The following is a 27,780-nucleotide window of genomic DNA, read 5'->3' as shown; positions in this document are numbered from 1 at the left end:
TAGAATTGCCATACGACCCAGCAATACCATTGCTAGGTATCTACTCAAAGGACTTAAGGGCAAAGACACAAACGGACATTTGCACACCAATGTTTATAGCAGCGTTATTTACAATTGCAAAGAGATGGAAACAGCCAAAATGTCCATCAACAGAAGAATGGCTAAACAAACTGTGGTATATACATACGATGGAATATTATGCAGCTTTAAGACAAGATAAACTTATGAACCATGTAATAACATGGATGGACCTAGAGAATATTATGCTGAGTGAATCCAGCCAAAAACTAAAGGACAAATACTGTATGGTCCCACTGATGTGAACGGACATTCGAGAATAAACTTGAAATATGTCATTGGTAACAGAGTTCAGCAGGAGTTAGAAACAGGGTAAGACAATGGGTAATTGAAGCTGAAGGGATACAGACTGTGCAACAGGACTAGATACAAAAACTCAAAAATGGACAGCACAATAACACCTGATTGTAAAGTAATCATGTTAAAACACTGAATGAAGCTGCATCTGAGCTATAGGGGTTTTTTTGTTTTTGTTTGCTTGTTTGTTTGTTTGTTGTTGTTGTTGTTTTTTACTATTATTACTACTTTTATTTCTTTTCTTTATATTAACATTTTATATCTTTTTCTGTTGTGTTGCTAGTTCCTCTAAACCGATGCAAATGTACTAAGAAACGATGATCATGCATCTATGTGATGATGTTAAGAATTACTGAGTGCATATGTAGAACGGTATGATTTCTAAATGTTGTGTTAATTTCTTTTTTTTTTCTTTCCGTTAATAAAAAATAAAAAAAATAAAAAAATAAAAAACCAGTTGGTTGTAAATGTGACAGTTAATATCTGAGCTCTCAGTTCTATTTCATTGGTCTATATGTCTGTCCTTGTACCAGTATCATGCTTTTTTTTTACATTTACATTATATTTCACTTTATTATATTAAAGGAGAATTCAATAATTGAAATTAATTAAAGTAAAATTAAGTGTTAAGTAATTTAATGAGTCAGATATATAGAGTATGTAATGGATATATGAAATTCTTATACAGGTGTAAAAATTCTCAGTAGAAATAAATTAAAAGCAACATTAAAAACTAAGTTTCATTTAATTTGGTGTAATGTTTGCTTTTTTGAATAATTAAAACAAACTGATACCTAACATCTGTTAATTCTAACACAAATTATTCTGGTTGATGCATACTTTTCTTTATGGTAATTCAACAAAGTCTAAGTTTTGCTTCTCCATCTGGGTTAAATAAATACACATCATTCTAAGAAATAAAAATGTTTAAAATAAGGGTCCTATGTCTGCTTTAACTTGGTTTGTGCTAAATTGATTTAAAAAAAAAACTTTACTTATGCTTAAAAGTACATCTTTCATCATAAAATTAGCAATAGCTTATACTAATACAAACTTCCAACAATATAATAAATTATTGCTACTGAAATACTTTATACATGAATAATTTATCTCTTTACACTTTTGAAGTCTTGAATTTCAGTATGTTCTACAACTTCTGTATCATCACTTGAAATTTGCAGGCAGGCATTGAAGACACTTCAGCTGTTACAATACTTTTTATCCCCAAGTTTGATAAGCCACCTCTGATTAAGCCACATGTAAATGCTAAATACTTAGATGCATGTTCTAAATATTGTTTTCCTGAAGACATCTGAGTAAGGAGACGAAATTTGTTGTCTTGAAGTACATGGATACCCTGATGATTTGTCCTTAGATTGTCAATTTGTTTCTTGAATACTGTAGTCCAAAAATCTTTACAAATGAACTTCATGATACCTAACTCATTCTTGAATCTTACAGTATCTTTTGTAAATCTGGAAGAAAATTTTCAAATCCATACTGCTCACCTTTCTATCAATCCTTGTCCCACTCGAAACCCCATGTTTTCCAGCTTAGTAATACATCGTCCATTTTCCTTGGTTCACGAAGGCAGATGAAGTTCAGGGTTTCTCTCTCAAGTGAGAAGGCACATGGCGAACACAGTCAGGGCTTCTCTCTCGGTTGGAAGGGCACATGGTGAACCTGCCTTTTTTTTTTTTTTTAATGCTGTATGGTAGGGGTCATATTTTATTCTTTTTCCATGTGACTAGCCTGTTATTGCAGCATCAGTTGTTGATTTTTTCTTGGGGGGGGGGAGTGGATGGGCTTGGAATCAAACCCAGGTCTCCCACATGAAAGATGAGAATTCCACCACTGAACTACCCTTGCACCCCAATTACCGTGCTTTTTTGATTACTGTGGCTTTGTAATAAGATTTCAGATTGTGAAGTGTGAATCCTCCAATTTCATTCTTTTTCATCATGATTTTGACTATTGGGGGCTCCTCACCCTTCCATATAAATTTGACAATTGGTTTATCAATTTCTGCAAAGTGGGCTGTTGGAATTTTGGCTGGAATTGCATTGAAACTCTACATCGTTATTGGTAGAATTTACATCTTAACAGTATTTATTCTTCATACCCATGAACACAGAATATCTTTCCATTTATTTAGGAGTCCTTTCATTTCTTTTATTCTGTTTAGAGTATGTTGTGCTTCTTGGACGTGTTTGCTTATGTCTTTCATAATAGTTGGGAAATTTTCAGCCACTATTTTCTCAGATATTCTTCCTGCTCCTTTTCCCTTCTCTTTTCCTTCTGGAACACCCATGGAGCAAATGTTTCTGCACTTCATGCTGTCATTCAATTTCCTGTGACTCTGCTCGATTTTTTCCATTCCCTTCTCAACCTGTATTTTTTAAGATTTCAAAAGTCCTATCTTCTAGTTTGCTGATTCTTTCTTTTTCCTGTTCATATCTGCTGTTGTATGACTCTAGTGTATTTTTCATCTCTTCCATTGTGCCTTTCATTCCCATTCTTTTCATACTTTCAAAATCTTCTTTATGCTTTCCCAGTGTCTTTTTTCTTTTTTTAACTTTTTTTATTGTATAATATAATACATATACAAAGCAAAGAAAGAAAAAAGCAATAGTTTTCAGAGCACTCTCCAATCAACAGTTATAGGACAGATCCCAGAGTTTGTCATGGGCTACCATACCATCATCTCAGATTTTCCTTCTAGCTGCTCTGGCATATAGGAGGCTAGAAGGAATAAATATTTTTTTATCATTACAATCAACTTTTTTTCTCTTTTTTTCTTTGTGAAAAATAATATATAAACAAAAAATCAATAAATTTCAAAGCACAGCACAACAATTAGTTGTAGAAAAGATTTCAGAGTTTGGTATGGTTTACAATTCCACAATTTTAGGTGTTTACTTCTAGCTGCTCTAAGATACTGGAGACTAAAAGAAATATGAATGTGATGATTCAGCAATAATATTCGTCTATTAAACCCTATTTCTCTGTCTTTCCAACTTTTTCATGTTGGAAGAGGCTGTAAATAATGCATAGAATGGAATATTATTCAGCCATAAAAAGGAATGAAATTCTGACACATGTGACAACATGGGTAAAACTTGAAGACATCTTGTTAAGGAAACTAAACCAGAAACAAAGGAGCAAATACTGTATGATTTCACTGATAACAATAATTAGAGTAAGCTAACTCACTGAATCAGAATCTAGAATATAGGTTACAAGGGGACAGGGTGGGCAAAGTGAATGAAGTTAAGGCTTAAAATGTACAGAGTTTCTACTTAAAATGATTTGAAATGTTTTGGTAATGGATAGTGATAATGGTCGTGCAACATTGTGAAAGTCATTAACAGTACAAAACATATATCTGAATGCAATTAAAAGGAGAAATATTAGGTTGTATTTATATGGTAATAGAATAAAATTTTTTTAAAAATTCATGAAACCATGCTACATAAACAGTGAACCTTAAGTTAAACCATGAATATAGTTAATAGTACAATTATAAAATTATACTTATTGGGTGGGCCACGGTGGCTCAGTAGGCAAGAATGCTTGCCTGCCATGCCAGAGGACCCGGGTTCGATTCCCGGTGCCTGCCCATGTAAAAAAAAAAAAAAGATTGTACTTATTGTACCACACCAATATAAGGTATTAATAATAAGGGTGGTATATAAGAATTCCATATTTTATGCATGATTGTTCTGTAAACCAATAATTTCTCTAAAAATAAAATTTAAAAACTCAAAAAGGGAGGCAAAGGATTTTCTCAAAACTAATATAGTTTTGTCAAATTTTTATTATATGTCTGACAGTTTCTTCTCTATTTCAGTGCTGTGTTACCTGGCACATAAGACCACATGTTTATTACAGGTTCACTGTGGAATCTATCTTTTATTAACATAAAAAATCACTTTCAACCCATTTAGTAGCTTTTTATTTTGATTCTATTTCATCTAATAGTAACACAGCTATCTTGCTTTCTTTTTATTTACATTTACTTGTGATGCCTTTAGCATACCTGCATTTTTAACCTATTGACACAATTTTGTTTTCAGTGTGGTACATTCTTTGGAGTTCCTGATTCTTTTATATACCAAGTGGTTTTGTTTTTTTTGTTTTTTCTGTTTGCTCAACCTTATAATGAGAGGTCTACAATGCCCAGTATTAGGAATTAAGGTGATTTTTGATCAGAGTAGGTGGGTCTCTGTTCAAATCTGTCAGCTCTACATAACAAGAAAAATGAAAAGCTTAAATCTATGATTTTCTACCTGGTTAGTTTAGAGATCTAGGAGCAAGCTACAATCAGAAGTGTCTGGACAAAGACTCTACCTCTATGCTGAAGTGTTTATTTTTGCCCCAATAAGAAAACCATTCCTATCAGGTGCAACTTTACTTGGCATATGACCCACACAGAGAGGGAATAGAAAGAGAGCACCCAGTGGGAACTTTGCTGCTCCCACCGCCAGTAACCACCTTTCAGTTCCCTGCCCCTCTTGCCTCTGCATCCCCAGCTGAGGGGTACTTTTGGAGTCCACTGCAGGAATCTCTGCATCTGTTCCCCAGGGATGCTCTGTATACAGCAAAACAAAGTTAAGGTAGCTCTTTCCCTAATCCAGCAGAAGCCCCTCAGAAATTGCAATCTTTCTTAGTCTCTATTTTATAATCTGACAATGATTCCAAAGGGAGTTCAGAGAAATGTGTGTGTTCAGGGTGACGGTGATAAAAACAAGCAAATAAATTGCATCCTGAGCCCACTACTCCTTTAACTGCAGGTGCAGCAGCTCCCGGTACCCTCTCACCTTGCTCAGGAGGAAATGGCAGTTTCCCAGCATGCAAAGCCAATTCTAAGGCAGAGTCCTCCTGAGTCACAAATGGTTCAAGATTCAGGGGGAGGGACATGATGTACTGCCCGATCTGAAACAAAAGAAAGCACTTTCAGACCAACATTGACATACTAGAGTTAATTATGTTACTTAGTTCATTCACTGAAGGAAAATGGCAGAGAGACAAAATTACCAGACCTGGGATGACCTGAAGTCTGATTTTTCCAGTGTGTGGTAAAACTGGTTATGCAATACCTTAAAAAAAGAAATCAATGGCAGTTCGCATATAGGTTCATCCTTCTCACTAATGGCTCTAATATTTTTGGAATGCATTCAACACAAATGATGTAATGGATACGTAAGCAATTTGTCAAATTTAAAGCACTGAGTAAATACATATCATTATAATTGCTCAGTAAGATGAAAATGTCAACAAGTACATGACCATGTTAGAATTCAAATCCTGTCTTCTGGATTTAGTCTGGTTCTCTTCTGTCCAGATGATTTAAATAGGGGAAGGAATTTTGTTTGAAATAAGCCATTTATAATCATAAATTAGCTTGGGTGAAAATTACATTGTTTTAATAATACAATCTCTAGACAACAAAGACTGACAAAACCTTCTTGACTAGAGGGGAACTGCAGAAGGTAGGGTTTGAAGACTTTTGGAACAAGCCCTCTAATATAGTACTTCTCACATCCATTACATGTGATTGTCATCCAGATAGACTTTATATACCTATTTCTATTATAACTCATGCTGTTTTGTATTTTAGGGCAAATGCATGTTTTCTTATAAAATAAGGTTTGATTTTTAGGTTATAACAACATAATATAAAACTGTCTGTAGTTGTATTTTATTTTTTATTTCATTTTATTTTTATTTTATTTTATTTTTGGCCACATATTCATTCTATTCCATTCATCCCAAATTAGAGTTGATAATGAGCTACAAGTCAAGAGAGCCATTAAAATAAGATCTCAACCTGGTCTCATGCACCCTAAATAGTGACAGATATTAGATTCAGATATGGGGTCTAGAAGAATGGACAGAAATTTTACCTACTGGTGCTCTAGCATGAGCAAATACCTGGAATAGCCCTTTAGCCAGTGCTGCACCACATCAGTCATCACCACAAGTCAACCAGAGGCCTGCAACATGCCATAGCTTTTGTCTTTCTTTTTCTTTTTTGGGAAGCTGAAGATGTGACACTTCCCCAAATATGAGTTCATGCATATGTTAACAGACAGGGTTTGGTCTTCGCTGAAAAATGCTAAGCAGTGATGATATGCATCCCTTTTACTGGAATAACACTGCAGCCAAAACAGCATGAGCCTTTTTAAAAGGGAGAAATTTCCACGCTTTTGCATGATTCTGTGCAGCACATAAAGCTGGATTTGTGGCTTGGTGGGGGTTGCTCCTTGGTCTGGGCAGGGCTGGGACACATGCCGAGGCATCTGCCTGAGCTCTAAAGGTCCCCCACAAAGCTGCTGCCTTGAGAACGATGTTAAGGTTGTACCCAAAGGCTCTGGAGTGAATGAATTCAACTGGTGGTAAACAGGAATAAGAACATCACCACGCATGCCCCAACAACACTGGGATCCCAATCTAGATTTCTGGCCAGAATCAAATGAAAAATACAGATCAATGTGAGGGCTGAACTTCAATACTGACCTCATCCTTTAGATCAATATAAATAGTCATGTGGAAAACAGTTATGTCAACACAGCCAGTCTTCCCCGTGCTCTGGGAAGACTGGGATGTCTAAGGCTAAGTTCTTCTCCTAACAGGGTTCATCCATTTGCAGAGATTTATAAGCCTAAACACACAGCTACTCTACTTCGGAATGTTAGAGAGAAGGATGCTTGAAACTCTTTCTGTGCCTTACAAGGCTGTTACGAAGATTCTTTTTTTGTTCAATTCTTAGAACAGTGCCAGTCATATAGTGATAGCTCTAAATATTATAACCAGAGCAATACTTTTTTTTCTTTTGTTTTTGTTTGTTTGATTTTCCTTTTGTTTTAGGCCTCCCAGTCCATAGCAGTTCTACTCACTTTCCTCTCACTATCTCCACTCAGCATCTCTCTAAAGGCATGGTGTCTGTGCTGGTTTGAAAATATTGTGTACTCTACAAAAGCCATGCTTTAATCCTAACCCAATCCTTGTGAGAGTAACTGCTTCTTTTAATTCTGATTCAATAACGTAGGCTGAAACTTTTTATTAGATTATCCCCACAGAGATGTGGCAGGCCCAATTGTGGATGTGATCTTTTGATTACATGGAGATGTGACTCCACCCATTCCAGGTGGGTCTTGATTAGTTCACTGAAATCCTTAAAAAGAGGAAACCTTTTGGAGAGAGACAGGATCAACAGAAGCCTCAGAGCTGACAGAAACTTCACAGCAGAGCTGACACAGATGCAGACATGTGGAGAACAGAGACATGGATGTCTGGAGTTACTTGGAACCCAGAAGACACTGCCATCAGATGTTAAGCAAGCCAGAACCTGGACAGAGCCAAGGGAAGCCAAGAGATGAAAGCCAGCCCTGGAAAAACGTGGAGAGAGCCAAGGGAAGCCAGAACCTGGAGAGAGCTAAGGGAAGCTAAGAAACCCTACAGGAACAGAAGTTGAAAGCAATAGAGCCCAGAAGCAAGGGACACGTGACTACTCAGCAGACAGAGGTGTTCCTGACCCACTGGCCGCCATCCTTCAATTAAGGTATCTTTCCCTGGATGCCTTACTTTGGACAACTGTATAGCTTAGAACTGTAAATTAGTAACTTATTAAATTCTCCTTTTAAAAGCTGTTACAGTTCTCGTATATCGCATTCTGGCAGCTTACTACCTAACACAGTGTCCATGTCCAGAAGTTAACACAGACTCCAAAATCTCTCAGCCCAGAGGACTACAAAATGAGGACACCTCATTTTGAAATGTTTAATATGGTTAGGCTGTAATAAGTCTAAATATCCTGCAGCCCTTCAAGCTAACAAAGGATTGTTAGTTTGCGCTCCAAGAAGTACACAGGTGGTAAAAGACATTACTTCGTTTTGTTGTTTTCTTTCATATACTTCGTAAAATATTTCATGTACTAGGCAAGTGGTTTATTACCTCAGTACACATTTCAGTTCAAAATGGTAACACATTCATCATTTTTCTACAAGGCTGGGAGAAGGGAAGGATGCTGGTTTCTGACACTGGAATTACTCCATTCTATTTCTGCTCAGTAATCACTTCCCGAACACCTATAATGTGCAAAGACCGCATGCATGATTCTACATTTGCTAGACCTTTCTTCTGTCACCACAGCCTTTTGCTTTGATCCACAGATGCAGTTTTACATGAAACAGAGCATCCCTATTGTACAATATATATATATATATATATAGTTTTAATTTTTCAAAGCGTTTTCTCCTATTTCTTCCCTTTCTTAATGCTCACTTAGTTCTGTAAAGACGAGAACATTCATCAACAAGCCGGAGTCTCAGGTGCAAAGTCTCAATAGTCTGAAATCTCAAACATCAGTTAAGTGGTCTGAGATTGCTGGGATTGCTGGGATTCCTGGATGGATTCCCACAGATTCAGGTGTCTCTCGGGAATCTTGTATTTATTTTTCTGAAACTGCTATGGAAAAGGATGCTTATCATCACTCCTGTAGATGTTTGTCTACTATTCTCACATTTAATACTTCCTGAAATTCTGCTTGGGTAAGCTTGGTGACCTAAGAAAATGGAAAACTTTGTGACTGGACAGATGTGGGGCTGGCTCTATTACTGGGTGACCTTGGGCAACTTGTTCCTCTGTCTGGGTCTTGGTATCAGCTTCTCTAAAATGAGGATGATTTCACATTTATTCCAAAGAGCTGTGGTAAGGATGAAAGGAGATGCTGTGCGACACGTCTGTAAAGCCCCTGCATGCTCAGTACAGAGGAGCCACTGGATAAATGGCTGTTTCTTCCCCTTCCACTCCCATTCCTGAGCCTCAGTACCACCTGTGAAATGGGGACACCACCACCCATCTCCCAGAGCTGGAGTTAGGTTCTGAAATCATCATGAGGCTCAGCTATATTTCCTTAAAGTTCAGGATATGGGTGTAGATTACCGGAAAAAAAAAAAAAGACAAAGTATGTTCTGAAATGTTATGACCACCACAAAGAAACACATGCAGAAGCTCTTACATTGCTGATGTACTCGAGAGGAGTGAGGCTAAAGGTGGGCAGGTCATCAGTTAGTGTTTCTCCAATGCCGGCTGTGTTCCAACTCTAAGGAAGGAAGGAGAGGACACAATCAATACCGTGGCAACCAGGCAGCCCCAGAAATTGCCAAGCACTGTGCCAGGGACTGCAAGTGGTGTCTTTTTTGTTCTGAGCTTGACTTGGACCTGCCACCATTCAGCAGACCAAGGATTTTGCATCTTTGAATGATAACCTTGAAGCCCACTAAAAAGAAAGGACAGTGGGGAGTCCTTTCTCTCACTCTCTGCAATCCTGCAGATCTATAAAACAGAAATGTCCTACCTCCTCAACTTAACTACTGAGTGGAAACTGATCCCTTCTGCCCATCTCAGAACATAAAATGGAGAGAGAAGATAGCCTTTGGCTATTGATGTATCAATTGAGTAGGTCAATATGTGAAACAAAAGTCCCAGGACCTAAGGAGCCTCACTTACTCCTGGGTCTTCAGTACTCTTGAGTGTAACAGGCCGCCTGAAATCCTCCCTGTAAACCCCTATCTGAGACAGGAGGCTTAGAAAGCCCTACAGGAACAACCAAGCCACACTTGCTAAGATTAATTTAACTAAATCAAAGCTGCTGCCTTTATTTCTGTGCCTGCTGGATCTGTTTCTCAGTGATTCATAACTCAGAAGGGAAAGGAGTGGGAAGGAGCTCCCAAACCCAAAAAGCTGTGCCTTTGTCTTCTTTATAACCCTTCTAAGGAGATCCTTGCTCCAGCATGGGTTTCTCTCATCATTTAAAGTGAAAATATCCACAAAATCTCTGGGTAAGCCTTCCCAGCATCGAGTACAGATTAAGAGAAATTACTGGGACACATGAGGTTAGAGTTCAGCTTGGCCCACTTTCACACAGAAATCTAGTTTCTTAATTCCAACCTGAGTCACCCCAAAGCCAGCCTGGAAAACAAGGCCCTTTCTGGCTCGACCCCGAAGTGACTCCCAAGGCCACATGGTAGCTGCCCTCTGCAGCCACCTGCTGCCTGATCTAGTTGCTTGGCCCTTAAGTAACATTCAGGGGACATATTCACCACCTCTTTCCCCAGGGCTCTTGGGCCAGCATCGACTTGATCTGAGCTCATTTTTTCTGCTCTAACAAGTTCTTTTCTTCCCCATCCCTGCCCCTATAGTCTTCTAGATTCCTTGTTCTTGCTTGGGAATCCTCTCTTGCTTTGAAATATCCTAATTTTTTCCAGTTAACTCCCAATCCACTGAGAATTAATATTCTAATTAGTGACCTCTACCAAGCCCATGATGTACAGTCTTGTGCTAGGCTTTGTAGAGAGGACTTAGTCCTTGCTCTCCATTAGCCAGATGGGGAATCAAGACCCCCCACCTTTACCCTATATACCCCCATACTCCCCAACCTATTCCTCACCTCCCCTCACCCATGCAGGGTTCCACTTCAAGAGTTCTGAGTGTCAGAAGCAAGGTTCATAAAATAAAAATTCAGAATAGCAACAGCTCAAGGTAAGTAGAGAAGGCTTTAGTCACAGGATGCATGAAATGTAAAGACAGGGAGAGACAGAAGACTGGAAAGAGATAATGCATAGCTCTGAACATCAAGCTAAGAACAGACTTTATCGTCAACTAATAAATTGCAAAGGGAAAAAGAGAGAGATGGAAAGAGAACCCATGGTTCAAAAGAGACATAAAAGACATATCAACCAATCACAATGTGCAGAATTTATCTGGATCCCAAATCGAACAGTTAAAATAAATTATAACTATAACACTTGCAGGACAATTGAAAATCTGAACACTGATAGATGATATTAAAGAACTATTTTGAATGTTCTTTTTGAGGCATGATTGTGGATTTTTTTTCAGTCCTAATATTTTAGATAAGAGGATATATATATGAAGCAGGATGGCCAAGATATAGTAACTGGTGAAGCAGGGTGTGCTGGTTTGACACTGTTATGTACCCTAGAAAAGCCATGGTTTTTTTTTTTTTTTTTAGTATTTTTATTAAGAAAGCTTCACATACCATACAGTCCATCCAAAGTATACAATCAATGACTCACAACATCACATCAGTAGTTGTGTATTCATCACCATGGTCACTTTTAGAACATTTGCATCAACCCAGAAAAAGAAATAGAAAGAAAAACCCATTCATCCCATGCCCTTAGCCCTCCCTTTCATTAACCCCTAGTATTATAATCTATCAAATTTTATTTTTTACCCCTTATTATTTATTTTTTCGTCCTTACCTTTTAACTGATCTGCCCATACCCCAGATAAAGGGAGCATCAGCCATAAGGTTTTCACAATCACAGTCACATCGTAAAAGCTATATAGTTATTCAATCGTCTTCAAGAATCAAGGCCACTGGAATACACTTCCACAGTTTCAAGTACTTCCCTCTAGCCACTACAATACATCACAAATTGAAAAAGGATATCTATATAATGCATAAGAATAACCTCCAGAATAACCATGGCTCTGAAATCTCTCAGCCACTGAAACTTTATCTCTTTATCATTTCTCTCTTCCCTTTTTGGTCAAGAAACCTTCCTCAATTCCATGATGCTAGGTCCTGGCTCATATCCACGAGTTACATCCCATATTGCCAGGGAGATATACACCCCTGAGAGTAATGTCCCACGTAGCGGGGAGGGCAGTGACTTAATCTGCTGAGCTGGCTTAGACAGAGCAACATCTGAGCAATAAAAGAGGTTCTCTGGGGGTGACTTTTAGGCATAATTATAAGTAGGCTTAGCTTCTCCTTTGCAGGAATAAATTTCATAGGGGCAAGCCCCAAGATGGAGGGCTCAGCCAATCAAATTGGTAGCTTGCAAGAATATCAGGAATTTCCCAGATGGGGAAGTTTAACATTTCCTCCTTTCTCCCCAATCTCTCAGGGGGACTTTGCAAATACTTTTCTATTCTCTGCCCAAATTACAGGACATCATTCTAACCCGTACAAAACCAACAAGATCTCACACCCTATTCAAGATTCCATGTAATTATGGTGTTCGAATAAACCGACCATACATGTTAGATTAGATAATGCACTACCAAAAATATAAATTTTGCACCAAATAAACACCTCTTCCTTTGGTCTCACACTGAAGCTGAAGTTTTAAAACACAGATTATATCCTTCTTTACCCTGAATTCTGATTTACCTTAGTCCTATCCAGACTGGCTTCATTCATATCTCTAGTCAAAGTCTGATCACTTTTTCAACTTTTTTAACAGTTGCTATATGGGGTAATGCTGACTTTCATAGCTTCAGAGCTATGTATCACATAAATACCCAAAGTTCCAGGGAAGACCAGGTTATACACAAATAACTCAGCAGCTCAGAATTTAGAAATAACAGTTACAACTCCACAAGAGATGTGACTGCTACAAGAGCTTATAATCTAGGAACCTTTACAATAGGCCCCAGACTGATAACCATGCTCTTAACTTCAGTTCTCCAAGTTTGTGACTTTAATTAGTCCATATGAGTGAAGCATGATCATATTTGTCTTTTTGTTTCTGACATTTCATTTAACATATTGTCTTCAAGGTTCATTCACTTAGTTACATACCTCACAAAAAGCCATGGTCTTTTAATCCATTCTTGTAGGTACAGACCATTGTGGGTGGGACTGTTTGATTAGGTTGTTTTCATGGAAATGTGACCCACCCAATTCAACATGGGTCTCAATCCTTTTAGTGGAGTTCTCTATGAAGAGAATAAAGACAGAAAACACAAAGAGACAGATACAGATCGCAGAGGGATGAAACCAAGTGAAGGATGCAGGGAGAGAGAAACATCCTGGAGATGCAAAGAAAAAACTTGCAGGACAAAGAGAACTCAGAGAGATGTCCCTTGAGAAGCAAGAAAGGACACACAGAACCTAAAAGTAACAGAACCTGGAAGCAAAGGACCAGCAGACACCTTCCCATGTGACAGAGGGATCCCGGATGCCACCAGCCTTTCTTTAGCGAAGGTATCTTGTTGATGCCTTAATTTGGACATTTCCAGGTCTTTAGAGCTGTAACTTATAACTAATAAATCCCCATTGAAAAAGCCACCCCATTTCAGATATACTGCCTTTCAGCAGCTTTAGCAAACTGAAACACAGGGTGATGAGTATACACGGTTTATTACAGTCTTCTCTCTACACTTGCACATGTGTGAAATTTTTCATAAATCAAAGATTTAAAGAAAAGACTTTCATGCTGGCCATGTGGAGCCAGGCAAGGGTTTTGAATGGAGAGAGACACCCAGTCAAGGGAATGTTTTGTGAAGACTGAGTCAACAACTCTGAGGAGGACTGATAAAAAGCTCAAGAAACAGATTAGAGATGATGGGAACCCACATTAGGGCAGCAACCATGGAATGATGAGAGACACATGTGAAAGAAAGGAAGACCAAGACTTGGTGGTTCACTGGCAAAGAGGCGTATGACGAAGGAGCAGAGATGGTAACGGTCTGGGAGCAGTAGGGGGCAGGGGGACAGTGATGGCTCCAGCAAGACTGCAGTCATGGGCAGGATAAGAGCAGGACTGACTGACACAAACAGAAGTATCATGGGGATCCATTCAAGAGCAAGCACTGTGGACTGGAGGCCCTGGGAAAGCCCTCAGGGAGGATGAAACAGAAGCCACCTCAGAGAGTGATCAAGCAGCAGGGCGTAGGAAAGAAGGGTAACCAAAGTGGAAAAGAAGTTTGGAATAAGGGTAAGGCAGAATGGACTGAATTAGGGAGGACTGAAAAAGTAGCAGAGAAGGTTGGCATAACAGGACAAGAGGGAAATGCTATAGGTTATTTTTTAATTATTCAAAATCTATTTAAAGGTTCCTTCAAATAGGCTGTTGTATCCATCTGTTATCAGGTTATGTACATAAAATTCAGCAATGTATCCTGAAACTGAATACAGTGTTGGTTTATATTCTTGGAATATAAAAGGGCAATACAATTTGCCCGCAAATACAAAAACAAACATTTAATGACCAAGGTTTAATTTTCAAATCCTTAAGGCCAAAGTGTTTGCTTTCGTACTGTGTGCTTTTATATAGGCACACCTCAAGAACTTCTCCTAATCTCAAAAGCTGCCATGTCCATTCCTGAGGGCCTTGGGAATGGGCGTTGTGGTGACGCTGAATGAGAAGGCAAGATCCAGGCAACCAAGAACTGAGTCATAATAGTAATGAACTCTGGAATGCAGAAGTTGAATAAACAGAACAAGTGGTTAATAGCACTAAAATTATTTAAATGTTGAACTAAGACAATGTAACTGGGAGAATTAAGGTTTCAGAGAAGGTCAATATTTTAAGCCCTGACAAAATAAAAATGATAAAAGCAACCAAGTAAGGAGAGGGGAGGTGACAGATAAAGGGAATGAGAAGCCCCTCATTTTTCCAAGTAGGTGAATCGATACCAAAGAATGTCAAAGAAGTGTCCATTTAAAATGGTTAAAATGATTTTTGTTATGTATATTTTACCACAATTAAAAATTAATAACCACATCAACTAGTTCTGTCTCTCTACCCCATATTATTGACAGCCCCTTCCAACATGAAAAAGGTTAGAATAGTCATAGCCCAAATACCCCTAAAGAGAGGGATAGAAAGATCAAAGATGATGGTGGAGTTATACAGAGAAGGTAGGGTTTAACAAATGAATATGATTGTTGAATCATTAAATTGATATTTCTTTTAGTCTCTAGTATCTTAGAGTAGCTAGAAGTAAAAACCTAAAATTGTGGAACTGTGGCCCTTGCCAGACTCTGAAATTTGTTCTACAGTTGTTGTGCTGTACTTTGAAATTTATTGCTTTTTTGTATATACGTTGTTTTTTACAAAAAAGGGGAAAAAATCAATTGTGATGATAAAATAATATGTATTCCTTCTAACCTACTATATTCGAGAGCAACTAGAAGGAAAAATCTGAGATGATGGTATGGTAGCCCATAACAAACTCTGGGATCTGTCCTGTAACTACTCGTTGAAGAGTGCTTTGAAAACAATTACTTTTTTTTTTCTTTGCTTTGTATACATGTTATATTATACAATAAAAAAAATTTTTTAGAAGAAATGAGTACTGCTATAGGATACAATGTGAATGAGCCTTAAAAACATCATGATTTGTGATAGAAGCAGACACAAAAGGCCATATATTGTATAATTCCATTCATATGAAATGTCCAGAATAAGAGCAGAGCCATAGAGACAGAAGGTATATTAGTGATTGTCAGGGGCTATGAGGAAGGGGAAATGAGAAGTGACTGCTCACTTAGTATATGGATACATTTGAGAGTGGTGAAAATGTTTTGGAAATAGATAGGTGACAACTGTACAACTTTGTGAATTACTAATATTCACTGAATTATACACTCTAAAATGTATATTGCAATTTATGTGGATTTTACCTCAAGAAAGTTAATAAAATTAACAAAAAAAATTAATAACTAAAACATCAACAAGAATAAAACGTCAGCTTAGGAGGTGCCTAGTACCATCACTGGATATGCTCTCACTCCATTATCACTGCCTTGTCTGCAGCATCTGAAGTCATCGTGCGTCATGTCAAAGCCAGTTCAAGCCAATGTCCCAATACATCTCCAGGTACATTTCCCAAAGAGTGAAGTTCCCAGTTATGAGGGGTGACACAAGATGACTGTACACCGTACTGACAAGCAAAGGATAACAAAATGAGAATATTACTCGATAAAAATTGAATTTTATCAAGATCCTGACTACACAGAGAGAAAGCCTCAGGTTAGTGGCACCCCAGGCTAACACCTCTCTGACTTGTCCTGATCCACTTACTCAAAGAGAGAGCAGGCCTCCATTGTGAGCCTCAGCAGGCCATCATATTTCACTCACAGCCACCAATGCTATTTTATCATTGAAATTGCGGTTATGGCTGCCTTCAATCTATGGCACATGATGCTGGTTCTCTGTTTAATTCAATAATAATATACACTTTCCTATTTAAATACAGTTAATTAAATAGAATGTGAATCCACTGAAAGGAAAAATTTCTTGTAGTTTAACTATGTCATTCTATGCATGGAGATTCTGAGGCCCAGAGAGGAGATAAGACTTGACCATGGTCATACAGTGAATAAGTGAGTGGCCTCCAACTGCAGCCTAGTATCCTTTCAAGATTGCAGAAGAAAGCAGATCACTTATAATTACACCGTACATGTTCTTGCTGCTTCCCTTCTCCTGGCTCCTGTAGAGAACTCTTGGTTATTAAAGGCACATAATTGGATCTTTCCCAAAAGACCGTCTTCAAAAAAAGTTAAATCGTAATGGACTTCAGGAAAGGAAACAGGAGTCAGCGAGAAAGGTGAACTAGTAATCCAATAGGAAAGTAGTGAAATCTGGAGTAGAGAAACCAGGACTGATAGGCAATCCCTTGAAAAAGAATCAGGACAATCAGAAAAGAGAAAGTAAAGGGGTACAAGGTGAAGATGATGAGACAACTCCAAGAAGAGCCAAATAAAAAGGTTTCAATAAAAGTAGGAAAAACCCTTCAAAGCCCCCTCAAAATCACTAGTTCAAATCTATTAAAGCATGCTCCTGAGTAAAGTTCCAGAACCAATTTTCCAGAAATGAGTATGTCAGGAAAACAATTCAATCTCAGAAGACAATGAGCTCCTCTAACCTGGCCTAAACTATCCCAGAACACTCTCCCTGATGAAGCACAGCTATGCTGCTCCAAATGGGGAATAATTAGTCCAGCAATATTAATAATCCAAGAAACAGTCTGTGAATAAAGCGTCAGAGTAACTACAATTAAGATTTCAAAACAAAACCTCATGCTGAGCAATGAACAGAACAGGAAAAGTGACTCTTTAAAGTGGGACTTTGAGCCTAAGACAGTCAAAATTCCAGCCCCCCCCCAATCCCAACCCCAACAACCATAAAGCTCTGAGGCTGAACCCTGTGCTCAAACATGTTTGAAAAAGAGGCAGGACCTAGGAGAGAATCACTGCAGTTACTGGGAAACTCACATCCATCTTGGAAATAAGCAGCAGCTGCTGTTTGATGCGCAGGAAAACAGAATCGAAAGCCAACTGGTGGGCCTGCTGGTTAAGCCGAGTCAGGGCTACCCTAGATGCAGACAGTAGGTTGTGATTACTTGACCCTTTCTCCTAAGGAAAGAAAATGCAAAAGACAGTTTATTAGGCCCTAAACCCAACAAAGGAATTAGTTACTTAGACATCTAGAAAAATCCGTGAGAGAAAAATAGTGATAGGGGGTTGGACTGGGGGGATTCCCAAACCTGGGAGATTTGCTACAATACAGCTTCACAGGGTCCACACCAGAACTAGTGAGTCAGAACCCACTAGGATAGGAGCCCAGGAGTCTATATTTTTTAATTCACTTTCCCAGGTGATTTTGAAGCATTCAGGCTAACATGAGCTCATGAATTGGAAGTTTAAGAAAAAGTACTATAAACAACTTGTGACCATCCCTCAGGGAAGAAAGAGGAGAAAAGATCAGAAGTTTAACATTTAAACAAGAGTGGTATGCAGAGCCCAGATTCCCAAGGAAATGAGGTCAGTTACTCTCAACTCAAAGCCAGCATTATGTACAATCAGTTGAGCCCCAAAGAACTCTAAGCAGCTAAGAAAATAGATGTAAAATATAACCTTAGTTTTGCAAATCTAAATGAACTGATTACAACAAACAGACATAAATCAGATTTGCAATAAAGACAAAACAGAGTTGCTTTAACCTAATCACAGAAGCAAGGAAGAACAGACTTACAGAAATGCTTTAAAAAGTGTGTCTGTTAAGCTCAAATGCAGCCAGTTTCTGGGTCAAGGTGCAGAGAGATGGGGAAGACCATGTCAGTCTGTACTCGGTACTACAGAAATAGTAGACTATATAGGCCCAAATGAAGGTCAAACCAGACCAGGGAAGTAGGGGATGGTTTTGGAAAGGATAAACCCAGGGAAACTGTAGGTCATTCCATTTGTTGGAAGGGTCTTCTGTCCCTAGACGCCAAAGGGTCCAAAGCTCAAGGATAGCTTTATAGTAGACAAACTATGATTGCAGAGGAACAACCAAGGAGAGAACACTTATCCGCAAGTCCTCATGTTTCCATACAGAGGAATTTGCACGAGAGCTGTATTCCAGGCCTCTCTCCAACCCTCCCTCTCTCTTCCCCCTCGGAAGAAGTGCAACTTCTCTCCCTGCTGAGTTGGGGGTCCCTGGAGTGAAGCAGAGCAAGCCCAATTGGTTCCAGATCTAAAGCCATGTCCTCCAACTGTGATGGTTAAGCTCACGTGTCAACTTGGCCAGGTTATGGTATTAAGTTGTTTGGTCAAGAAAGCACTAGCCTGATTGCTACTGTGAGAATATTTCCTGGATTTAAATTATCAGTAAGTTGACTGCATCAATGGCTAATTGTACCTACCATCAACTGAGGAGATTGCCTTCAACAATGAGAGACGTCTCAACCAATCAACTGAAGGCTTTAAAAGGAGAAGTTATTTCAGCAGTCAGAGAGAATTTCCATCTCTACTTCAGCCAGTCAGCTTTTCCTAGGGAATTCACTGAAAACCTTCATCAGAGACCCCAGCTTGCAGCCTGCCCTAGAGAATTTGTACTTGCCCAACACCACAGTCATGTGAGTTTAAAAATTCCTTTAAAATTTTTTCATAATATTTAAATAATATATATGCATATACATATACCTCCTGCTGGTTCTGTTTTCCTAGAGAACCTTGACTAATACACCAACCTAGCTTTTATCAGCTATAAAGCTCCATCTATTCAACGCCTACCTTTATATCTCAATTAATTTCAACTCAGTTTAGTATATTAACTGCTTAAAACTCTAACACAGTTGAGACAGAGAGGAGACAGCTAGCACTCCAAGCCAGAGCCAGAAAGCATGGATCAGGGAAAGGGTGAGTGACAAGGCAAAAGTTTTTGTTTATGAGAATGGCATCTCTCTGGTCCCTTACCTTGAGAGTATAAAGTATTTCCATTAAACTGGCATATTCAACAGGGTTATCTTTCTGAAGGTGATTATATTCTTGCCAAGGGTTCTTGGCAGAGCTCTTCTTGTCCATTAGGATGCTATCCTGAAAACCAGCCAGGCTCCGAGGACTGTAGGAGTCAGAGAGATACTTTCCTGCCGTGGACAAAATCCTATAAAGAAAATGATGACCAATATGCCCCCAGATACTTTTATGGAATTTTCTTTGAAGAGCATTCAGGTTGCATCTTACTAAGACCCAGGATATCTTCATAAGGCAGACTGAATTATGAGCTTCATTTTATAAAGAAATGAAGATATTCATTATTTGAGAGTGAGCAGGACCTCAGGTGCACAAAGCCCCAGGTGATTTTGTTTCCAATTTAACACTCATTCCATCAGACTACCCATTTTCCAAACATGGACAGGTGGCCCACACAAGGAAAGCTCGCAGGTGGCTAGGGTCTGGAATACTATGCACCATCTATGTGGACTTCTTTGTGTCTGGAACAGTCAAGCCCCATGGGGAGACACCAGCACCGCAGTCATGGAAGTCCCTGGGCAGGGCAGCATGATCACTGGTCTCTGGAGGAGGGTGAATGCAGCTTGATGTATGTCTTTTTACCCACAGGACTTACACTGTCACAGACACTGGGTTTGTATGGCATTTGTATTCATGAGCACCAAGAAGTTTACTTTTGTGGTTTCAGTGCTACAGAAAGATCTGTTGAGAGAAGCTGGCCCTTTCCAATTTCTTTGAGAGAGTAAAAATCCTTAGAGGAGATTCTATATGGTAATCAACTTTGGCGTGCTGCTAGGGAAGCTGAATCTCTATCTCCAACAGGAAAGACCTCCACTCTTAATTTTCCTTAGCCCAACTTTACATTCATTCTGCACATTTAAATGTGCACCTAACTATATGAACATATATATCCAGGAAAATGAACACCATAACATTTTCCAAATGTGACAAATTTCCTGACCCCTCCTTTACCATAATTTTGCATTAAAAATTGCTTTAGACATAGCAGTCATAACAAGTAAGTATGTACTTGCTTTTTCAAGAACATGTCCCATAAGTTTTTCAAGGAAGTAAAGGCATACCTGCAAAAAAATCCTGGAAGACAATGCATTCCTCAGGAACCATTGCCGATACAAGCAGCTACCTGCCTCTGCAAGTTTTCCTATTGCCTAAACTGACAGATAGTTTGGCTGGGTCTTCTGCCTGCCAAACTTTCAGTTCAGAAATTTCAGAATAAATGCAAACCCACCCCCAAGGAACAAATGGCATCTTTTCCCCCCAAGAAACTAAGGGCAACTTTTTCATAGCCAGCTGTTCACCCAGACAGAAAATATCATCAGCATCTGATTTCCTCTTAGATGTATTTACTAGTATTGTGAACTAAGCCTACTGAAATAAACACTGCATTTCTTAATTCATCAAGAAATATTATCTCATCACTGCAATGGGCTCTAACCTAGATCTTGGGGATATCAAAGGATCAAACATAGTACCAGACTTCAAGAATCTCAGAGATTAATGGGGAGGTCCCATACGTGAGTAGAGAAATTATGGTACAAATATGCTAAGTGCTATGCTAGGAGAATGCAGTAAGTGTGTGCAGAAGAGAGAGTGACTAGCATTCTAATTTCATCTAGTTCCTCAACTCATTTCCTTTTCATGAAAAAGGTGTTACTCCTCAGCCATGGAAGCATGTAAATACATATCAGATATCCAAAACTATGTTTGTCCCATTGAACTGTCCCATTAAAACTTTATCCTGAGCTAAGTATAGAGTTGCCTTACAACCTGGCAATCCAAGGATATACCCAGATCTGAAAGCAGGGACATGAACAGACATCTGCACATTGATATTCATAGCAGCATTATTCGCAACTGCTAAAAGATGGAAACACAAGTGTCCATTTACAGATGAACAGACAAACAAAATGTAGTACATATATACTATGGAATATTATTCAGTAGTAAGAAGGAATGAAGTCCTGAACCATGTGACAACATGGATGAACCCTGAGGACATTATGTTAAGTGAAATAATTCAGTCACAAAAAGATAAAAACTGTATGATCTCATTGATATGAACTAATCATAATATATAAACTCACAGACAAAATAAAGAATACAGGTTACCACGATATGGAATGAGGTGAAAGAATGGGGAGCAGTTGCTTAATATGTACAGAATGTTTAACTAGGTTGAACTTAAACATTTGAAAGTGAACAGAGGTAACGGAAGCACATTATTGTGAGAGTAATTAACAGTGCTGAATGGCATGTGAATGTGGTGGAAAGGGGACATTTGGAGTCACGTATGTCACCAGAAGGAAAGTTGGAGGTTAAAACATGGGAATGTATAACAAAGTGAATCTTGTGGTGGACAGTGCCTGTGATTAACTGTACAAATATTTAAAAAGTTCTTTCATCAACTACAAAAAATGTATGACACTATTAGGAGTTAATAATAGAATAATTTATAGAGAAAAAATACACCTATTGCAAACTATGGATTACAGTTAACAGTAATATTTTAACATGAGTCGATAATGGGGGGGGATAAAGGATATGGGAGAATTCGGGTTTTCCTTTTTGGCAGGGGTAGGGGGTGCACAGTCCAGGAATTGAACCTGTGTCTTCCGCATGGAAAGCAAGCATTATATCACTGAACCACCCGTGCACCCTTCTTTTTTCTTTTTATTTCTTTTCTGGAGTAATGTCAGTGTTCTAAAATTGATCATGGCATTGTATGCACAACTACACGATGATACAGTGAGCCAGTGATTGTATTCTTCAGGCGATTAGTATGGTATGTGAATATAGTTCAAGAAAACTGCATTAAGAAAAAAAAACTATTTTGGAAACAGGAATACTCACTCGTTGTTGGGGATATAAAATAGTATAGACACTGTGAAAAACAGTTTGACAGTTCCTCAGAAACTTGAATATAGAATTACCATATGACCTGGCAATACCACTGGTAGGAATATACACAAGAGAACTGAAAGCAGGGATTCAAACAGATATTTGTACACTGATATTCATAGTGGCATCATTCACAATTGTCAAAAGATAGAAGCAATCCAAATGTTCATCAGCAGATGAATAAACCCAAAATGTGGTATACATACACAATAGAATATTACTCAGCCATAAAAAAGAATGAAGTTCTGACACGAGACAACATGGATTACCCTTGAAAACATCATATTAAATAATCCAGACACAAAAGGACAAATGTTGTATGACCTCAATGATATAAAATAATTAGAATAAGCAAATTCAGAGAGTCAGAAACTAGAATTCAGGTTACCAGGGTCAGGATAGGAGTAGGGAATGGAGAGTCAATGCTTATTTGGTACAGAATGTCTGTTTGGGTGATGGAAAAGTTCTGGTAATAGATGGAAGTTGATGGTAGCACAACACTGTAAATGTAATTAACACTACTGAATTATGTATCTGAATGAAGTTAAAAGGGAAAATTTTAGATGGTATATATATTACTAGACCAAAAGAAGAAACCAACCACAGGACTGTACAACACAATGAACCCTAATATAAGCCATGGACCTTAGTTAATAATAATATTTTCTCTTAGTTATAATAATATTCTCTCATCAATGGTAACAAAGATACCACACTAAGGCAAAATGTTAATAATGAATCTGGGTATAAGAAAACTGTGTTTTCTTCATGATTTCTCTGCACACTATGATTTCCTTAATAAAAGTTAAGTAATTAATTAATTTTTAAAAACTTTACCCTGTGAAAATACTGTCACTACACCAAAAGAGTAAAAAAGAGAGACAGCAATCTCCCTTCATCTCACCCAAATTGCCCAGTACCAGAGAAATTCTTCAGGTGACACCCATATCAGCCCTGCTTTATTTAGTCCCCATATCACAAAATGAACCACTCTGTGGGAGGGGATCTTAAGGGCCCAATAGCCAACATCATTTTTGTCCCTGAAGCACAGCTGGGAGTTCTGAGCTATTGCCCAGGCCAACCCAGGGGAGTGGTCCTCCGTAGGAAGAGAATGGGCTCTGCAAGGAGATTGGTGGGGAGATAAGCTTAGAGGAGATAAGATAAGCTTTACAGGCCCAGGCCATGCACAGGCTGTACAGCCTCCCTGATGGGAACACAGATGGTGACTGTGGCTCGTCTCCCTTCCCAGGCTCCATGTTTCCAGGATGACATCACCTCTTAAAGAGACTTCCTAGGATATGCCCTGTCTGTTCTATTCTAGGGCCAGGCTTTTAGACTCTCTGGGCTGCAAAATGCAGTCAGAGAGCCTTACGGTTTAACCCCACCATCCTCTTAAACTGGCTCCTTCTGTACCCTACAGAATGGAATATTAATCTTCATTAAAAGATAGAAAGGAAAATGTATATGTCCAGATATGGAAAGATGTCTGAAATATTGTGAAAATATAAGTAAAAAGACAAAGCTCAGAATAATAATGTGTTTTTTAATGTTGAGTATATATATACGTATAAGTGTATGGGTAGGTATGTACACATGTATATATTATGTGTATGTGTATATATGTATCTATTCATACACAAATATATACAGAAGAACATCAGCCTAAGAGCAGACACTAATGTGTGAAAAAGGACAGGAAGGTAACACTCACACACTCTGAGCCCATATTGTCCAGGTTCAGATCATTGCCTCTTAGTTGCATCACCTCAGATACAGCTATTTCTGCAAGTAATTCCCTTCCCTTAAAAAGTTACTACGTATCTCCCAGGGGTGTGGACCTTCCTAGCAACATGGGACAGAAATCCTAGAATGAGCTGAGACTCAGCATCAAGGGACTGAGAAAACCCCTAGAATGAGCTAAGACTCAGTATCAAGGAACTGAGAAAACCCCTAGAATGAGCTGAGGCTCGGCATCAAGGAAGTGAGAAAACCTTCTCGACCAGAAGGGGGAAGAATGAAATGAGACAGTGTCAATGGCTGAGAGATTCCAAACAGAGTCGGGAGGTTATCCTGGAGGTTATTCTTACGCATTAAGTAGATATCACCTTGTTAGTCAAGATGTAATGGAGAGGCTGTAGGTAACTGCCTGAAAATGTAGAGCTGTGTTCCAGTAGCCATGTTTCTTGATGATGATTGTATAATGATACAGCTTTCACAATGTGACTGTGTGACTGTGAAAACCTTGTGTCTGATGCTCCTTTTATCTACCTTATCAACAGACGAGTAGAACATTTGGAATAAAAATAAATAATAGGGGGAACAAATGTTAAAATAAATTTAGTTTGAAATGCTAGTGATCAATGAAAGGGAGGGGCAAGGGGTATGGTATGTATAAATTTTTTTTCTGTTTTGGTTTTATTTCTTTTTCTGAATAGATACAAATGTTCCAAGAAATGATCATGATGATGAATATGCAACTATGTGATGATGATGTGAATTACTGATTATATATGTAGAATGGACTGATCAAAATAGGAATGTTTGCATTTGGTTAGGTGTTTTTTGGTATTTAAAAAATAAAATAAGAAAACCAAAAAAAAAAAAAAGTTACTACGTATGCCAAATCATCAGTCTCACTGCTTCTTCATCTGTAAAATGGTGACAGGACTGGTACCTACCTCTTCAGGTGCTAGGAGGAGTCATTGGTACAGGAAAAGTCTTTAATATTAGAGTTCAACAAATGTTACAAAGGGGGAAAACTTGTTAACAATGTTTTCTCTAGAGAGAATGATTTTTAGGGTGAGCAGAATTTCCGTTTTTATTTTTTTATATTTGTGAACTGTTTTAATGTTTGCAGTGAGCTGGGGACAGGATTTTAAAAAACTTTAAATTTAAAAAAACAATAAGCTACATGCATCTCTTTCAAATACATCAATGTTACATTTTTACCACTGTTTAGGAGTTCTCTGTGGCAAACCCAGACCTACCCATCTCTCCACCACAGACCCCTCTTGTCATGTGCACCCATAAACATGTGCATGAGTGGGGCAGAGGGAGGAGGGTAAATTTACTTCATTTACATTATTGACACACATTCCACTGTATGCCTTTCGGTTTTACTCATTCCTGAAGTCACAGAACCTCTGTGCTGGGCTGTTCAGAAGTTGTGAACAGTATTAACCGCTCCCATTCTACCCTGCTCCAAGACTTTCCCCACAATGAGAATCTTCATGAAAAATCTTGGAACTTGAAGACAGTCAGGAGGCTCAGAAAAGTCGTGAGAAGAAGAAACAGCCAACGGAGTGCAGACTCCACAGCAGGCTGACCTACTTCTGTGGCGTCCCTGCCTCCCACCTGGTACCTGCATGGCCTCAGCTTTCATTTCACTTTGTACCACTGCCAAAAATTCCATCACCCAGAGATTACTTTAAGACAATAACATCATCTGAGAAGGAGGTTAAAGAGCTACCATCAGTTTCTCATACAATTCTATGAAAGAGATTTCTTCCCCCCAACTCCTTGAAAACAGAGAAAATAGCTGTACCAAGTAAATGACAATAATCAAAAGTAAGAAAGGAGGAAATGGGGAAGCCTAGAGTCCTTTCAGGGGAAAAAATGGCATAAACAAAGCCACCTCGGAGCACTGTAAAAGCCATGGCAAGTTTCAGAATAGAGAAAGGAGGTAGAACAGCCGTTTTCCAGGGCAGATCCCAAAGAATCCTTTGACACATATCCCCTTTGGCACAGAATTCTACTCCAGAACCCAGGAGGCAAGCTGCCCAAGTCAGCCCTGAGATGCTGCAGACTGGCCCAGGCATTTAACACCACTTAGAACACTGTTTCCAAGGGGAAATTTATTCTGTGTCCCAACAACTGACTTACGAACAAGTAGTCGGAACCCAGCCCATTCAAAATTTGGAGACAACATGTACTGTTTCCTCACTTAGGCTGAATCCTGTATAACCAATCAAAATTATGTATGTCCAGCCCAAGTAGGGCAGAGCCCTGCCCTCTGTGGCACTCAGTAAAGGTTTAATGATGACAATCATGACAACCTCTATCCAGGTACAGTTAGTCCTCAAGCCCTGTGGCTTTCAGACCTGACTATATGCTGTCTTTGCTGTAATATATAGTATACCAAGGTACCCCCAGCAAAGAAGCTCAGGGACAGACAGCTCTCTCCTACCTGTTTGCTAGTTGCTGCTCGAAGTCCCCACATTGTCGCAATAGCTCTCCACAGGTGGCTATTATCCTAAACAAACAAACAAAAAGCACTAAGTTGAAGTACCAAGAATGACTGTTGACACTTACAGGGAAAACACTGCCTCATTAATAAAAATTTTAACTATTTGATCCTTTTGCTGGTACTGGGTTCTGGAAAGCAGTTAACCATTTGATGACCTACCTGAAATGTTTCATTAATTAGCATTTAACATAAAAGGTAAACACTAGTCCCTTTTAATATCCCTTTTAATTCATGCCCAGGCCTCTCTGGTATGAATCATATTTCTCTGCAATGCAATCTCTAGGAATTGCGCATTTTCAAAAATACAGGGGTACTCAGGGGCTTTGTCCTTGAGATAATGGGTTGGAGATACTTAGTATCTAAAGTTTAATATTTGCAAAGCATAGAAGAGAAAACTGTTTTGATACTAGAAGTATCTCTCTCTCTGATCACATGAAAGGCAAATGAAGATCAATCCATTTGTTTCTCAGATATAAGCCTGAATGATCATCATACCTGTATTTAGTAATCCTTTAATTTTTAAGTAATTTTATGCCAGGCCTCAAACTCCAGCCACTGAGTCCTTCAACACCAAATTCATAATGTCAAGACAAATCCTGGGATTAAAAGTATCTTCAGTCTAGTTAACTTTTAACTTTCTTCAAAGTGCCTATCATCACCAGGGTATCTAGGCATTCCATCATAAGAAAGGCTTATAAGAAAGTAAAATATTCCACTTGCCTCAAGGGCAACAGCACAGCCTTGTGCACTGTATTTTCCTGCAAACCAAACAGACAAGTGCCACAGCAACTAGAACATTAAATTTCATCAAAGATGTAAGAGCCTGGAACAAAGCCCATGAGGTAGATAACCTAAAATGGCCCTAGGAGGCCCTGGATCTGCCCCGCTTAAAGGCAGCCTTTAGAGGGTCTGGATCTGCTCTGGCGTAGTTCAGCACATGGAGAATGCATGTGTCATAGTACCCTGCACTTGTCACCTAGGCCAGAGTCAGGCAGGAAATGTAAGTGGGTGAAGTGGGTCAGGCAACAGTAGTGGCTCTCTTTAGAATGTATATCCACACAAAAAAAATTATTAGGATTTTAAGGAAAATAAACTTCTAGATTTCATTTTTAACCTCAGTCTAACAGCATAGTTGTCAGACCACTTGGCAGTGGGGAGAATCCCGTACAACAGAGAACACATGCCCCGTCTAAAGGGG

The 27,780-nt window shown here is 38.8% G+C and overlaps 1 protein-coding gene across 1 annotated transcript in view; it reads right to left on the bottom strand.

Moving 5' to 3' along the window:
- Window positions 1–27,780, bottom strand: part of COG7 (component of oligomeric golgi complex 7) — a 123,169-nt gene that overhangs the window by 33,828 nt on the left and 61,561 nt on the right. The window contains exons 11-15 of the mRNA XM_077141553.1: window positions 26,523–26,588; window positions 19,382–19,568; window positions 17,417–17,557; window positions 9,398–9,481; window positions 5,196–5,310 (exon numbers count right to left, since the gene is read on the bottom strand). Coding sequence (XP_076997668.1) covers window positions 5,196–5,310; window positions 9,398–9,481; window positions 17,417–17,557; window positions 19,382–19,568; window positions 26,523–26,588 — 593 coding nt within the window. The remainder of the gene's footprint in view (window positions 1–5,195; window positions 5,311–9,397; window positions 9,482–17,416; window positions 17,558–19,381; window positions 19,569–26,522; window positions 26,589–27,780) is intronic.

Source organism: Tamandua tetradactyla, chromosome 23 (assembly GCF_023851605.1).
Source record: "Tamandua tetradactyla isolate mTamTet1 chromosome 23, mTamTet1.pri, whole genome shotgun sequence".
NCBI classification, from domain to species: Eukaryota; Metazoa; Chordata; class Mammalia; order Pilosa; family Myrmecophagidae; genus Tamandua; species Tamandua tetradactyla.
The sequence above is the reverse complement of the archived record's forward strand: the minus strand, read 5'-3'. Positions and strand labels throughout refer to the sequence as shown.